This window comes from Lytechinus pictus, chromosome 9 (genome assembly GCF_037042905.1).
Source record: "Lytechinus pictus isolate F3 Inbred chromosome 9, Lp3.0, whole genome shotgun sequence".
NCBI lineage: Eukaryota > Metazoa > Echinodermata > Echinoidea > Temnopleuroida > Toxopneustidae > Lytechinus > Lytechinus pictus.
In genome coordinates this window covers 17,127,940-17,144,658 of record NC_087253.1, presented here as the reverse complement: position 1 = coordinate 17,144,658, position 16,719 = coordinate 17,127,940, and the positions used below count along the sequence as shown (strand labels likewise).

The following is a 16,719-nucleotide window of genomic DNA, read 5'->3' as shown; positions in this document are numbered from 1 at the left end:
AAATCAAGGACATGGCTGTGAATGCCGTTTGGATTGCCATCCATAAATGTTATATTTCTTCATTTGAGAAAGTTTAATAACCGTCCTTTGGAAATAAAGACGGCAGCAATGTAGTCCAGGCCGGTACTTCTGACTCACGAGGCCACTGGAGAAAACCTTCTTTCATAGACTTTTCACATGTAACTTGTACCGAGGCCAAGGCTAGCAAAATGTGTCCCTGAGGCTGGCCTCGACTACATCCCTTAAATGAGCATATTGATTTGTCAAAACAGTGATACTTAAAGACATTCATATGTATAAAACACTTGGAACTGACATACACACTCCAGATATTTGCGTTGCTTGCTTTCCATACTTATGATCAATTGGATCAATCACAACTCTTTGTAAGATGGCCTCACGATATTAGCTTCACTTACTTGATTATTCAGAGGGTTAGTACTCGCCCCTGGAGGTCCACCCGAAGGCTGTCTCTGACCCGTCTGTTCCCCTTGGGGCGGGCCTTGGACGCACGCAGGAACTGCTCCATATAGCCCTGACTTCCCCAATATACCCTGGCCTGTTTTGGCTTCATTCATTGGGTTGGGCTGTTGAGAAAACGAATACAAACATCAAAAGGGATAGGTGGTGATTGTGGGTTTAGTGTTGACAGCTGGAATTGGGCCAATTTTAACACCATCTACAGCACTGAATGAAATATGAAGCTGCTGCTCAGACTGACCTCAATACGTCAATTAGTAATTTCAAGTTTGGTGTTGACTAAAATTGTTGGTGTTGGGCTAATTTTTACATCAGTCACAGCACCGAACGAAAAAAGAATCCGGTGCTCACTGACCTCTATAAGTCTGATGGTGATTTCAAGATTGGTGTTTGGCTAATTCTTATACCTGTCACAGCACTAAACATAAAATAAAGCTAGTTCTCAGATGACCACAATCAAATCAGATAGACTGATTTTAGAAGAAATGTACAGTTTAACTAATTTGTTAAATAATTTACCACATTTGCTTATTTACATGTATACTATGGTTTCTTCATAATACACCACCTCTCTTCTATATTTGCTTTTACCTTTTTAGGCAATTTGCTTCCTCTTTTTCACATATACAGGTTTTTTTTTTTTTTTTTTTTTTCCTACTATATAGTCTTATGTTTTTTTCCCGTCACACCTAGCGGATTACAATATCAGTTACACCATATGTTTATTTATATTTTTTCATATACATTTCTTTTTTGGATATATTTATATACATATCACTTATACATGTAGATACAAATTTACACTTACCTTCTTCTCTTAGTTTGTTTTATGCTTTATCATATATACTTATGTCTTTTGCACATTATCAGTTGTTCCCCATTCTTTTCCTTTTTTCCCCCACTCTTATGGACCAGTTTATTATGCCTTTCTTTGTAACCTGTTTGGCCCACCTCTCACTAATTCTCTTGTTATTCATCCCTCTATCACTGTTTTGTTCCAGATCCTGTTTGATGTTGCGTGCCTCATTATCTTAATCCCTCTTGGCTTGAGGTCTTTTACTGGCCCTACTTACACCAACTTCCCTTTGTGTCTGCCTACTCCTTTTCTTTCATCCCCTTCACTAAACCTGATTGGTCTTCTCTACTCACTAATGCCCCTTTTGTCTCCTTGTTTCTAGCGTTGCTGTAGCTTGTTTGTGGTCTATATTATGGTTGTTCCACTTTATATGTTTGTCATTTTGCCTCCGACGAAGATTCTGCTAGGATCAATAGCTTAGGCTCATTTTTTACTTTCTAATTTACTCCATTGGCTCTCTTTTATTAGATAAGCAGTTTTCAGCAGCTTCTTTTTGCCATTGTTAAATAATTATTGAATGTATATAATGAATTAGTGTGCTAACATTCAAGTGGGTCTATATTACAAGACAACACCGCTCAGAAGGTTGCATTATGGCAGGGCTCAAGATTAGCAGAGGCCCAGTGGCCCAAAGCAACCAAAAATGAGAGTCCGGCCACCAAAATGCTGTAAAAGCCCACACTTGCTGGCCCGGTTAGGCTACAAAAGTTTGGATAAATTGTAATGTTTTCTATTGTTTTAGGGCCACCAAAAATATGAAATTGATGATTTTGGAGGACTAATCGGGCCATCAAGAAAAAAAGTTAGTGGAGCCTTGATTATGGGTTAGGGCCCTGGCCAGATTTGAGTAGTTGAGGACTTATGATGGTGACATACATGTTTGGTGGTTGGTAGTTGCTGTCAAGTACCTATAAAGGGTTCCCACATAACTTGAAAACAGAATTCCATGACTAAATTGCTGCTTTGCATGACTTCCTTTCTGGCACGGTTTCCAAAATCAAACACGTTATGATGGCCTCCACCCTCCATCTCCCCTCATGAACACCAATTATAATAGCAGAGTATGATCACAGAGTAAGAGAGTTGCAAGACACGAAAAACTGTACAGCTGCGATAGCTAAGAGGTAAATGCAATTCCATGACTTTTCCATGACCAAAATCCCATTTCCATGACTTTTCACAAATTTTTCAAATTTCCTGATTTTTCCCCGTCTTTCCATGACCGCTAATTTTTCAGGATTTTCCAGGAATTTCCCATGACTGTGGGAACCCTGATACTATAAACATAAAAAAAAAATCATAAGGAGAAATAAAATGAGAAAATATTCTTACCTTATCCTTTTCTCCTGCCTTCAGCAGACATCTGATCCTGGAATAGACCTCAAAAGCATCCGAGGACTCTGGATCAAGATTGTAGGCTAGAGAGCTCTCCTGTCTGGCTTGACGGTATTGACCAAGCGCAGCATACAAACAGCCAAGCAGGTAGCGGGTTGTAGGCTATAGAGGAAGAACAGATAGGTATTGTAGTTGATTGTTGTAGGCTATGCATAAAGAACAGAATAAGTATTTTTGATAACTGTTAAATTCTCAGAATCAATGTTAAGATAAGCGAGAGAACTTTCTTGCATTGATTGATGGTATATTGACCGAGCACAGCATACAAACAGCCAAGAAAGTTGTAGGCTATAGATGAAGAATAGATATGTATTCTAGATGATTGTTGTAGGCTACGTAGAAAGAACGAAAAAAGTATTTTTTATGATTGTTACATTATCAGTGCAAGGGTTATTAAGATAACCTAGGGAACTTTCCCATCATGCCTTAGGGTATAGACCAAACGCACCATACAGACAGCCAAATAGGTAGCGGGTTGTAGGCTATAGATAACGAACAGAATAGGTATATTAGACGACTGTTAAAGGAAAATGAAACCCAAAATCTAATACCATATAATATCATTGAAAAATACAGGATAATCAAAATGAATCCACTGATATCCCAATCTGATATCCCGGTATGGATTATCGCCTTATCAAAATTTGGATTCTTCAGGTTCGAAGATCAACATTTTTTGCGAGGTTAGTTCAAAGTTGTGACGTCAGCGACAAACAACATCTCTAATAACTTTGCGTATTATAGATTCTATTTTACCAATAATGAATCATATATACACATAAAACTCATAAAAATATTGTTCCAAATGTATTCGATATTACATTATAGTTTCAAAATAAGATTTGATGATCTTTAATGATTGATTTTACACCCTTATCTATATTTTCTATGTCGCATACCTTCATACTATCTACAACCAGAGCCATACGCAGAATCTGAATTGCATCTTCATAGCGTTCTTGGTCGACCATGGCCATCGCCATGTTGGTGAGTGGAACATCAACACGGTCAACTGGTGCATAGAAAAGTGCCCTCCGTAGGCATTCAATAGATTTACCATCGTCCGGGTGAACCCGCCAGTAAATAGCTGCTGCACTGTATATCAGCCATATATCTTTATAATCCTGTAAAAAAAAAAAAATCAAATAAAGATTCCTAAAACCCAAGTTTTATCCTGAACAAAAAGTTAAAAAAATTATATTACATCTTGTCAAGACTAAAGTTGAGATCCAATTTTATGCTGTCTAAAAACTCAAAACTCTAAAAAGATTTAATTCAATACTGTCAAACACTGAAAAAATTTACACACCCTATGCCAATTTCAATTGCATTAGTATACTTTGTTTGATGGAAAAAATAGAAGGAAAATAATGACTAAAATCTTGAAAATGCCAATATTACAACATTGCGTTTGTTTCTTAATTTAAAAAAAATTTATTCCAACTTCCCTTTTAAACATACAGAATTTTCTTTGTAACAATATCTATCTAAGAGTGTGAGAAAAAAATAGATTGTTACCGTTCTCGTTGACATGGCATATGTTACACGGTAATCAAACTCTCTGCCCATCAGATTCTGAGCATCCAGATACTTTCTAAAGACCTAAGAAACAATAAAACAAGAGAATTATTAGACACAATCAGATATACATACACTATTGTAACATGGAATACACAAGGCTAGCTTTTAGGTACTGTTTTGTTCTGAATAATTAGTGTTGTATTGAGAACCTATAAATACTTTCTTTTGTAGTATTTCATTCAGAATTCTTCCACTGCAAATTAGCCTACACTGGCAACTACAAAAAAAAATGTAGGGGTGATGGATTTGCCCCAAAAATGTATAATGGAACAAATAGAAGAGGAAAAATGGCCGCCATTAGGACTGTGGTGTGTACACATCCGGTGGATAACTTTTTATGTTATCAGTCTCCTAGAATAAAGATCCAATCCCATCTCCGGCTTTAAATTGGGAGTGGTAACAAAGTGTCTTTTTCGTATCCAATAGTGTCACTTCAATAATATTCTTTACCTGCATGACTTTAATTGAGCAGCCCATGTTCTTTAGAAATTCTGCTATTTGCTATAATTCCCTGTGAAATTACAAACAGGTGGATAATTTGGACTAATACCCTTGATTATGTCCAATAGTTTGGGAATATTCCTTCTAACCTACATGAGGTTGACTGGGCAGCTCCCATTTGGTAGGAACTCCCTATTATTAAAGTGGATTTTACTTACACCCTTGTTAATATGTACTCATAGGATAATATTGCTTTTTACCTGCATGAGTTTAATTGGCCAGCCCACATTAGGTAGGAACTTTCTGTTTGCTATTCCTTCAATGAAGTAACTTTTACTAATGCCCTTGCTAATAGGTACTAGTTAGATAATACTGCTATTTACCTGCATAAGTTTAATTAGGCAGCCGACATAATTGCTAATCCCTGTGAAATTACAAACAGGTGGATAATTCTGACAAATGCCCTTGCTAATGTGCATTATTTGGGGAATATTTCATCTTACCTGCATGAATTTAATTAGGCAGCCCCCAATTGATAGGAACTCCCCATTTGCTATTCTTCAATTAATAACTTTAATATCTAATGCTCTTGCCAATAAGTACTAGTTACATAATATTGCTATTTACCTGCATGAGTTTAATTGGAAACCCACATTTGATAGGAACTCCCTATTTGTTAATCCTAATGAAATCACAAAAGGGAGGATAATTTCGACTAACGCCCTTGTTAATATGTACTAGTTAGATAATATTGCTATTTACCATCATGAGTTTAATTGGGCAGCCGACATTTGGTAGGAATTCCCTATTTGCGATTCCTTCGATGAAGTCTACGCCTGTATTGCCATTGAAGAGTGGTGCTCTATGGGAGCAGCTGGGGGCGTTCGAGTGGGGGTAGTCAGCCGGCATTCCCACATTCTTTTTCAATGCTTCTAGACTGTTGAAAAAAAATCAGATGCAAACAAAGTTTAAAAGTAAAGGCTAGGAATAACTAGAGATCAAAAAGAATACTTTGCATTTGGTTAAGTTAAAACATAATGTTGAGTACAAAACTGCTAAAAGGAAGGGTAAGCTATACTCCCATTTTAAGAAATGGCAGATTAATTTATGAATAATACAAGTACAACTTCTAAAATGACAAAATGCCACTTAAATTCTTACTATCTTACCTTTCATTTAGTCCCATCGGCACAAGTCGTTGTGCAAACTCTTTCCAACTCACGTTGATGCCCTTCCATCTAGCGCACTCCGAATCACTGGGTTGTTCTATTTTATCAGGGAGATGTGTCAAAGACACCGAATCTCTCTGGACCGTTTCATGGGGGACTGTACCACGTGGGGCTGACCCATGAGAGGCCGAAACATGTGGGGCCGTACCCTGAGACACGGAACCATGTGGGGCTGAACCCTGAGGGGCCGTACCATGTGGGGCCGTGTCCTGTGAGGCCATATATAGCTTTTGCTCCGGTGGACCTCCAGTTCCGCTTAGGTTTAAGCAGTTCTTGTCCTAGAGGACCAATAGGATGATAATAATATCCCAATTTTAGTACTTAATACATTTGAAGAGTATCTTTAAGGGCATTGCAGACATGTCATGGTTATATAGCGGAAATAAAGCAAATAATAAGAGTGAACTCTCAAATTGCTTCAGAATTCTAAAGAAATAAAGGATAGACCCTTCCTTGTTGTTGCCATGTTTACTTGACAATCATGATCATGATTATAAATTATCACAATATTAATATCATTTGTGGTCATGACCGTGATTGTAATCATAATCTCACAATCACAATGGTAGGAAGGGTGCTTTTTCACAACTAGTATTTACACATTGGCCCGTATTCTGAACTTGGGTTTAAATTAAACTCTGGTTTAAAGTTGTGGTTTAACTATGGAGAGCCAATTGGAGCACAAATCCCTAACAGTACATGTTCAATATATTAACTCATGTCACCCAAATTGTTCATAATTGTCTGGGAATGATAACTGAAGTATTTTTCTTCATTATGAAAGCAAAAGGAAACAATATAGTAAACATAAGAAATATACAATATAAACAGAATTTTTGAACTTTTGGTTCCCCATAATTTTAGCACAGAGTTAGACCGTGGTCTAAGTTAAACCTGACTTCAGAATACGGGCCATAATGTTTAGTAATAGAAGAGTTTGGACTTTGGATAATCTCATGCAACTACATTAAACTAAAGAAAACAGAATTTACATTATAGAAAACAGAAAACTGGGAACTTTTAAGAAATACAAGCCATTTAAGTTTTACAAAAACAAATACTCAACACCCCTACTTACCCCATCGGGGAAAACTACACAGTTGTTCTGGAAACGAGACTCATCGAGTACTTCGATCTCCTTCTCGTCATCAAAGGGTTGGCCGTAAACATCGGTCTCTGGAATCCCGTCCCTCCGGCACATCAAGAACTGAGTCCCTGAACCTAGCTGGCTGACCTCACATCGGGGGTTCTCACCTGTAAAAACATCAGTAATGAATGTAAAAAGGGAGCAGCCTAGACAGGCCAATGGCGTTTTGTTACTCCCTCACACCCCAGGGTGCTTGCCCGATTGCCTGGGGCAAGTAAAAGTAAGAGTTGGGCAAGTGTTTTGAAGTAAAGACCAAAACTACTTGCCTGAATTGGGCAAGCAAAATTCTCACAGTAGAATGACCAAAATTAGGGTCGTTGATATGATATTGACTCTAATTTTGGTCATGGCAGGCAAGATAAAATCACTTTGGAAAAAGAAATGCAATAACAAGGTACATCAGTTCATGTCAAAAGAGAGAAAAAGTTTAATGGTTTATAAAACCGCAAAACTTTCTTTTGAAGGAGTAAACATTTTTCCAGGATTTTTTCGGGCAAGTGAAATAGATTTTTGGACAAGTATATTCCAACTATTCTAAAATTTCCTTTCCCGACTGGGCAAGTGCTTCTGAAAAGTTATGTAGCACCCTGCATCCCATTCATTACTTTTTTTTTTCTTGTCATTTTTTGTCTAAATTGTACAACTGTCATTGTTGTTTTTACTCTATTGCATTAACTCACTATGTATTGTACCCTGTTTTTTTTTTTAAGAGATGTGAAATATATGAATTTGAATTTTGAATTGTCACATGACATCTTCATAAATAAATTATTCATATGAAAATTTGGAGGAAAAACTTAAAGGGGAATCCAACCCAAATAAAAACTTGTTTTTATAAGGAAAAGAAAAATCAGACAAGTTGATAGGTGAAAGTTTGAACAATATTGGACAAACAACAAGAAAGTTATGAATTTTTAGAAATTGTAAATATTGGTAATCACTATACCCATGGAGACTTCAAATTGGCCGCATATGTGATGTCATAGTGATGTAAGGCAAGGACTACTCTTCCATGTACTCCAATACATATTATGGCTAAAATGTCATTTTTCCCCAAAAGTTTTATTTCAAATTATATTTTTCTTTCATGAGGACATAAAACAATATACTACCTGGGTTATATTTAGATTACTGCCCCAGGGGAATGGGTACTTAGGAGAAAACCACAAATCCCTGATAATAAAGTACATGGCCTATGGGAAAGTTGTCCTTGCCCCTTGTCATAATTTACTTACCCAGTTGCCAATTTGAAATCTACATAGTATTAGTGATCTCAATTTTAAAGCAGCTATAACTTTCTTATTGCTTGACCGATTTCTTTCAAACTTTCACCATTCTGTTTAATTTATTTTCTCCTTCCCAACACAACATTTTATGGCAAAGGCTGGATTCCCCTTTAATGGGGGATCAAACCCACATTCAAAGTCCTTTGATTATGGGTAGGCTGCTAATGGTGGATACACAATCTCCACTCCCTGGGGAAGATTCCAGCGAAGAGCAGTCACGATGCTCTCATTACTAAGGAAACGATATCTATGCATCCTATCAGACATGAGGTATCCACTTAACACCTGGGTGAAGGATGGCAAAGTGCGAATTGATGCCTTGCCAAAGGACACCAGTGCTTTGGTAAGATTCAAACACAAAACCCTTTAGTAAATTGCCAATTGGTAAACACCTGTTTCGCTTCTTTTCCGTTTGGTCTAATCCCACATGGTCTAATCCTTGTTCATCTCCAACCAGTTTGTCTACTCAGTTTAAAGATAAATTCCAGTTGTGGGAATGATCTCAAAATGACTTTTTACAGAATTTAATATAATGATCACCAAAGTGTCTGTTTGTATGAATAAAAAATATGTGCCAAAGGATTCTGGAAGAAATTGTGTAATTGCTGAGAAATAAGCAAAATAAGCGCGGATTCGGTCACTTCCGTCGGGTCTTTATTCCAGCAATAATAATACACTGTCCCACGTGTGCCTATCTGTGTTGGCGATCTTCAATGTGATCGTTTGTTAGCTAGATATTATGATTTCACAAAGTTCAGTTTATGTAACTGTACCAGATCTAGATCCACGATGATATATTAATACTTAACCTTGGTTTTACAGACTTTCTCACGAAATCAGTGTTTTACTGCAACTACTGTCATTTTGCTTTAAGTGGCACTGAGCTAATTTGAGCTTTACCCATTTTGTCTAAATTCCACTTGGTCTAACGCCACTTATTAAGATAATACTCGTTTTTATTCTTTATTATTATTCATAGTTAGATGAAATTCAATGGAAAATGACTGTAACAGAGATGTATCTAAGAATAAGCAAACTTGGTGAACCTGGGGCTCGTTTCATGAAGGACTTGCAACTGTTGTAACTTTGCCATAATGGCAACTACCATGGTAACAGGGCTCAGCAGCCAATCAGAATCAAGGTTACCATGGTAGTTGCCATAATGGCAAAGTTACAACAGTTTTGAGTCCTTTATGAAATGGGCCCCAGAAGGAATGAAGGAAGTTCTTCAGCACACCCTGCTTAGTATTGTGCAATTGTCAGGCCAGAGAAAGTGAGACAATGACTTCACAATAAACAGGGGTGTGAGTGGTCACAAATAAAAAGATCTGAAAAAAGCTGAAACTTGTAGAAAAAGTCTGAAATAGAAAGAGCTCCCATACTTTTTGTCCAGAGGAAAGCCGAAAATAAGCTGAAATTAAGCTGAAAATCAAAACGAAAAAAATCTGAAATCAGATAAAAATCTGAACCCTCACACCCCTAAATAAAGCATTATACATGGAAGCCCGTGGAAAATGGTACCTGGGCCTGAACATTTTTCGGAAGGTAAATTGCACACATCGTGAAAGCTAAGTGCGAAGCCTCTTGCGGCCGGGGTCCAGGGTCCGCGTAAGGGCCCTAGAAGCTCTTGGGTTCTAAATGCTCTCTGATTCGATCTAAGTCTTTTTCAGGGATCATTTTCCCAAAGATTTAGCTCAAGTTTTGACATGACATACTGTACATGCAATTCATAAGTAATAATGATGTCTACAAAATGAGTAACATGCCCGAAATTCAAGATATGCCTCCATTCGACATGGCAAACTCATTTCATAACTGCAGCAGTCAATCACCAAAGTGCACAACACAAACTAAACACATTGTTTATATACACATTTACTATCACTTATCCCATGAAAGTCTCAATTTCAACTCTACAATCTCCTTTTAAAAGTCAAATTTTTCACCAAAAAAAAAATCAATATATCAAAATCCAAATATCGGAATCTGTGCCATATTTCCAGACTATGCCGCGGCTTAGCTCAAATTTAAGATAAGGAGTCACCAAAAAATGCGTTAAAAAAAAAAAAAAGAAGAAATCTGTGGTTTTGTTCCGAGTTTGCGAACGTTCTCACAAATTTAGGATCATATCTTCAAAATGATCAATAAAAATAAAAAAATGGAGTAAGTCTACCGCATTCAATTTGCACAGAAATCAAGTTGACGGCATGCTTCGAGCGTAATGCAGGAGCGAATGGCAGCTGCAACTCTTGGGTTGCATATCGCATGCGGTGCCGGTGCTCTCTGAACAGCCAGCCGTGCCTGTCCGGTGACTGTTTTCTCTAGCTTGAGAAAACTCGACCAGCTGGAACTTACGGGAAAAAAATGAAAGAGCTGGAATTTCGGCTCTAACCGGAACTCTGGCATCCCTGATTATATAACGTCTGCTGGTCAAACATCTTGTTCTACTCTGGGCGATATGCATCCGACTGGTGCCATCCCCCATGAAAACACACATGTACTTACCCATCTCCTGTAGGAAGCGGTGCTTCTGGTAGCTCAGGTTTGCTTCGTACTGGTCTTCAGCCTTGCGTTGAATAGTCAACATCTTCTTCTGAAGCTCAAGAAAGTATTCTTGCTTGGTTTGGTAGTCTTTCAATTCAGACAGGGTTCTCTGCAATGACCTACATAAAACATAATAAGGAATTAGAAAAATAATGGAAGACTGTAAAAAAAAGTGTTCTTGCTTGGGCTGATAGTCTTTCAATTCAGACAGCGTTCTCTGCAATGAACTGCATAAAACAAAATATGATAAATATGTAAAGGACTTAGAAAACTATAATGGAAGATTGTGAAATTAAGTGTTGTTTGATAGTCTTTCAATTCAGACATGGTTCGCTGCAATGACCTGCATAAAACATAAGAGTGTACGTAAAGGAAATAATTAATTTTCAATGAACACCAAAGTCCTGAATTTTATATCAAGTTAATCAATTTCTGATTTCTAATAATTACTCAATCAAATAACTTTGTAACAGTGATCTAACCTATTGTGGAAGCAATTGACTGAAGACTTGATAAACTATTTGCTTTGTAAATTACTGATTCAAAGAAACCAATATGCACTTGATTTTATAGAATAAAACCTGAAGGTAAAAATTCTGAGTCAATTAAATGCCATATTGTTTAATTCATGAGTGAAATAGAGTGAAATGAATATAGAAAAAAAATCTAATCTGGGTCCCGCAACACAAATATTAGCGATTAATCATACACTTGATTTTCATTCAATTGTACATTGTAGTCAATGCAATCATTCGTATGCAAAACATTCTATGATCATTGCTAAGCTTTGTGTTTCGAGCCCCAGATTGCCCAACTTGTACATGAAAATGACTGCAGGAACTTACGAATGCTGAGCTTCTAGCGCCCTCTCTAGTTTCTGATGGCATTTGACGGCATGCTGTCTCTTCTCTGCTGCCCCCAAGGCCGAATTGATGCGACTGGTATGACCAAAACACCAGCTAGACTTGTTGTACTCTCCTATTGCCTGTTCAAATACAAACGGTAAAATCAGGCTTTAAAGGGGGAGTCAACTGTGTGTGGTCTCGCATTGGCTGTGTGTTATAAATACAAAGTCTTAAAATATACTTTTTCAGATATCTACTAATATTACAGAGAATAAATTGACCTATAATTGTATTTGTAAAGAAAACTAAAATGTTTTGAGAGGAAAAGTAATTGTTTTCCTATTGGTAACATAATTATTGCGGTATAAATGTATTGAGTAGTTAATTAGAGTGTTATCATTCAAGTGGGTCTATATTACTAGACTACACTAGCATTATGGGTCAGGAAACTGCCGCCAGGTACGAGTAATCGAGATGGTGCTATTGGTTCGTATCTGCTTTAAATGCCAGAAACATAATGCAGATGAATGTGCCTAAACAGATCCTCTTGGGACCATAGATATTTGGTCCACTTTTAGGCAAAATTCCTTCTTTCAACTGTTGAACTCACTAGCGATGGTCAGCTTTATGGAAAATAATCCTATTGTAGTTATCATTTCACCATAATCATCATCATCATCATCATCATCATCATCATCATCATCATCATCATCATCATCATCATAACTATCATCATCATCCATCATCATCATCATCATCATCTTCATCTTCATCATCCATCATCATCATCATCATCATCTTCATCTTCATCATCATCATCATCATCATCATCATCATCATCATCATCATCATCACCATCATCACCACCATCATCATCATTATCATTATTCATCATCACCATCATCAAAATCATCCTAATCATCATTATCATCATCATCACCATCACCACTTTCCTCCTCCTCCTAATTACAATCTAAATCCAACCTACCACATAAATAATTCAGAGAGTAAAGTACACAATATAAATCTCCTGATCTCCCTCCAGGGCAGATTTGGCGAGAACTGACACATCCGCAGAAAGATAATCATCATGACATCATCGCCACTATCAACATCATCTTATCATCATCATTATTAAGCTTTTTCGGTATTGATATTTTCAATACCGGTATTACTAATTGCTTCAATACCGGTATACCGACTAATACCGGTGTAAATTCCCAAATTTATTGTGCAAACAGTGTCCAATGTTTGTTTAGCCCTGATATGGCCTCGGATAAAGAGTGGATGCTTGCAGTCAGCTGAGGAATGCTCAGCATGGTCCGTTCTCATTGACAGAAACTTTCTCAAACATATTTTCATAGATTAAAAAAATTTAAATATGACGAAGTTGAGACTTGTCTTGAGCCTTGCAAGTCACCACTAACCTTAGATTTTCAAATGGAAATAATCATAATTTGTTTATTAAAGATTAGAAAATGAGAAATTATCGTATTTCAAGTCCCAACTATTAAAGACCTGAGCAAAAAGTTATACGATCGTGCTCTCTCCCGGCGGCGGCGAGAGGGAGTTACCTGTGCACATGCGCGAAATTATCTCAGCAAGCATGTGGTACAATTAATCCTATCTCCATGATGAAATGAATTAGATGTAGTCAAGTTACCAAATGCTATACCGTACCTACTCACTGCTACTTTGCTAAACGTGTGTACATGCCCCAAATTCCAAGCACCAAATTCCCTGCTGAAACAGTCAAGGAGATTTGCGTGATTTTCCCTTCACCGATTTTGCCCCACTCATTCACATTCAGATTCGCCCCTTTTTTTACCACTCACATCAACACGTGTTCGTCGAAGGTTCAAAGTTTGTTGACCTCAAATTTTGACGTCTCGTAATTAACTTTTCTTATGTCCATTGTGTTGAACCCCCCCCCCTCTTAGCTAACTCCCTTCAGGCCATGTTTTCTCCCTCTTGTGAATCTCCATATGTTGTCTAAAAGTAAAAACCTCCCCCTGGACTTCTTATCCGCTGCCGCCTCTTTCTCACTCTTTTTTCTTGATTTTGTTTTTCTTTATCTCCCCAGACCTCACTCTCTCTTTCCCATCGGCCCCTCCTCTCCCCGTCACCACCCCTCTTACCACAAACAATCAACAACCTCCTCTTCTCCGAGTCTCGATCTTCCCCTTTTTTTTCTATTTCTCTCTTCTCTCGCCCCCCCCCCCCCCCCAAGTCCTGGTCATCAATAATTTTTCATTTTAATAATGTCAATTCTATCTTTTACACATGCCAAAATTGAGTTGATCATCATCTTATCACGCCACCAGTCCATCATAAATTTAAATCACAATCAATCCAATAGTTTATTTCATTTTATTCATGACCGCACATGCACAAAAAGGATACAGCACCCATCACAAATCACACAAATTTTCCAGCCATTTTCTTCCTTCCATTCACGATCACTTCACAGATCATTTTCAAAATAAACCAAGAGGGATTGCGTAACATTTTTTTCCTGTTGTCAACATTTTTTTTCTTCTTTTTTTTACAATTTATTTTCAATTATTTTTTATATTTATGTATGTATTTATTTTTTGGGAGGTTGTCAAACGACTTTTGTAGCAGGCTGTATAACATTAAATTAATCCCATTGAAACAAGTTAAGGGCAGTCCGAGAAAAAAAACTTGCATACAGAAAAAACAAGTGTTAATCCCTGTGGTTTGTCAGTCAACGCTCCAAGGTTGATACTTTGTTGAAGACACCACGTGGTCAAAAGGCAGGCTGGGGAGTGTTTCAAAAAGAGTTTTGTCGGTGATTTTGTTTGTTTATAGAGGGATGTTACAAGCTATGACAAACCCTCGCATGTGATTGGCGGAAAGCAAATCTGTTGTTGAAACCACTGAAAAAAATCTTCATGAAATGCTCCCCATCTCGATCGGCTTCGTTTGTTTTTTGTAGCTGTGTGCACAAGTGCATGGAGCCGACATGCACCCCATGTAGGCCTACGTAGCGGTGGGGCCGAGGCATTATGCAGCGGCTGGCGGAGCTCAGACATTAGTTCAGGGGCGATGTATTCATTTTGAGGTTAGATTATCGGATTCTGATTTCATTAAATACGTTGAGAGAGCCAAACAACTTATTGTTTTGGCTTAATTTTACTGTAAAAAAAAGAAAATACCGGTATGATATTTTCAGCTTTTGGTATGACGGTATTTCGGTATTGAAATTTTAACGGCGGTATCCATACCGGTATGACGTTCATACCGAACGGTATTACTAATACCGGTATATCGAAAAAGCTTAATCATTATCATCACCATCCTCGTCCTCCAACATCATCATCATCATCATAATCACCATCTTTATCCCTATCATCATCACAACAATCATCACCACCACCACCATTATCATCATCATCACGATCAACATCATCACCACCACCATCATCATCATCATCACAATTTCCATGAGAATAATCACCACCACCACTCCTTCCCATCTCAGTACAATCTCAATCCAACCTACCGCATAGATATTTCCCAGGGTGAAGTACACAATATCAATCTCCTGATCTCCCTCCAGGGCTGCTTCAGCCAGAACCGACGCATCCGCAGAAAGATGGCCTCGGTGCAGGACGTTAGCCATATTCATCAATGCAACGTTCTTGTGCTCACTGCAATGAGAGAAAAACAGAAGTTCTGTTATAGAGCATCTGAATAGCATTTCATGGAAGGACTTGTCGGATGTTCTATCCTACGAAGTGTGTTCTATCCGATATTTATCAATGAGGAACAGTTTTTCTCGCCAAATAAAAATCGAGGGTATTTGTAAAATCTGATAACTTGTCAGAAGACAAAATGTTGATGAAACAGTTTCCTGAAGGGCAATTATTTACAGTGGACCTTCCAATCTACAGGGTTCCCAGCTTATCAAAAGAACAAAATTTCCTGATGACGTTTGAAAATTCCCTGATAATTATTCAAACCCATTTCCAGTTTCGCATGTTTTCTAAGTTGCCATGAATTACATGTATTTTCAGTATAAAAACAAAAATTTAAAACAAACTAGTACTATTACACAGGCATGTAATGGCCTCCCTTCTCCTCATACAGCCATCCACCATACCCTATAACCACCATAACCAGTCATTCAATGGATGTTATTTTGATATGCAACAAAAAATACTGTGCTTTCGACTTTGGGGCTGATCAAGATTCCCTGATTTTTCCGTCATTTGAGGTATTTTTTGATCAAATTCCCCTGATGGGCTGGGGACCCTGATCTAACAGTCTTCTTAATCCTTTGGAGACCAAGGTTGGAATCTGTGAAAAACATGTGATTGTGTTATACTTATAGCATAATCTTTCAGTCTCCAATTGGGTTGAAATTGAAGATTGCAAAGAACTTGGAATCTTGCAATAATTTCAATAAACAGGAGCATACCTTTATCTTACATACCTTAAATTTACAACAACAAAAAATGATGGAAAGAGAAAGAATAATTTCTTACTGAGGTGAGAAGTGCAGTGCCCTCCTTGAGCACTCGATGACCTGCTCCGGACGACCTTTGACCCGCCAGTAGTAGGCTGCCAGGTTGAAGAGAACCCAGGAGGTTTTGTTCTGTGAGAGAGAAATATGATTACATAATATTCAATTCCATACAATCCCAGCAGCAGATCCAGGTGGGTGTTTCATAAAGATGTCCGTAAGATACGAATGACTTTACGCACGACTAGTGAACCTTTCTTGTGCTATGTGATATCCCTATGTAATTGAGTTATGACCTAAGAACATGTTCCAGTCATGCATAAAGTCGTTCGTAACTTTACGAACAGCTTTGTGAAACACCCACCCGGCATATAGAGCAAATTTGAAAGTGGGTTGGGGGGGTGTAGATGAATATTGTCTTAGATT

At 37.7% G+C, this 16,719-nt stretch overlaps 1 protein-coding gene across 1 annotated transcript in view; it reads right to left on the bottom strand.

The window, feature by feature from the left end:
• Positions 1 to 16,719, bottom strand: part of LOC129268195 (tetratricopeptide repeat protein 17-like) — a 34,281-nt gene that overhangs the window by 9,617 nt on the left and 7,945 nt on the right. The window contains exons 5-15 of the mRNA XM_064104821.1: positions 16,316 to 16,425; positions 15,331 to 15,478; positions 11,805 to 11,944; positions 10,921 to 11,078; positions 7,061 to 7,236; positions 5,923 to 6,260; positions 5,516 to 5,690; positions 4,250 to 4,333; positions 3,631 to 3,855; positions 2,669 to 2,833; positions 420 to 587 (exon numbers count right to left, since the gene is read on the bottom strand). Of these exons, the coding sequence (XP_063960891.1) occupies positions 420 to 587; positions 2,669 to 2,833; positions 3,631 to 3,855; positions 4,250 to 4,333; positions 5,516 to 5,690; positions 5,923 to 6,260; positions 7,061 to 7,236; positions 10,921 to 11,078; positions 11,805 to 11,944; positions 15,331 to 15,478; positions 16,316 to 16,425 (1,887 nt within the window). The remainder of the gene's footprint in view (positions 1 to 419; positions 588 to 2,668; positions 2,834 to 3,630; positions 3,856 to 4,249; positions 4,334 to 5,515; positions 5,691 to 5,922; positions 6,261 to 7,060; positions 7,237 to 10,920; positions 11,079 to 11,804; positions 11,945 to 15,330; positions 15,479 to 16,315; positions 16,426 to 16,719) is intronic.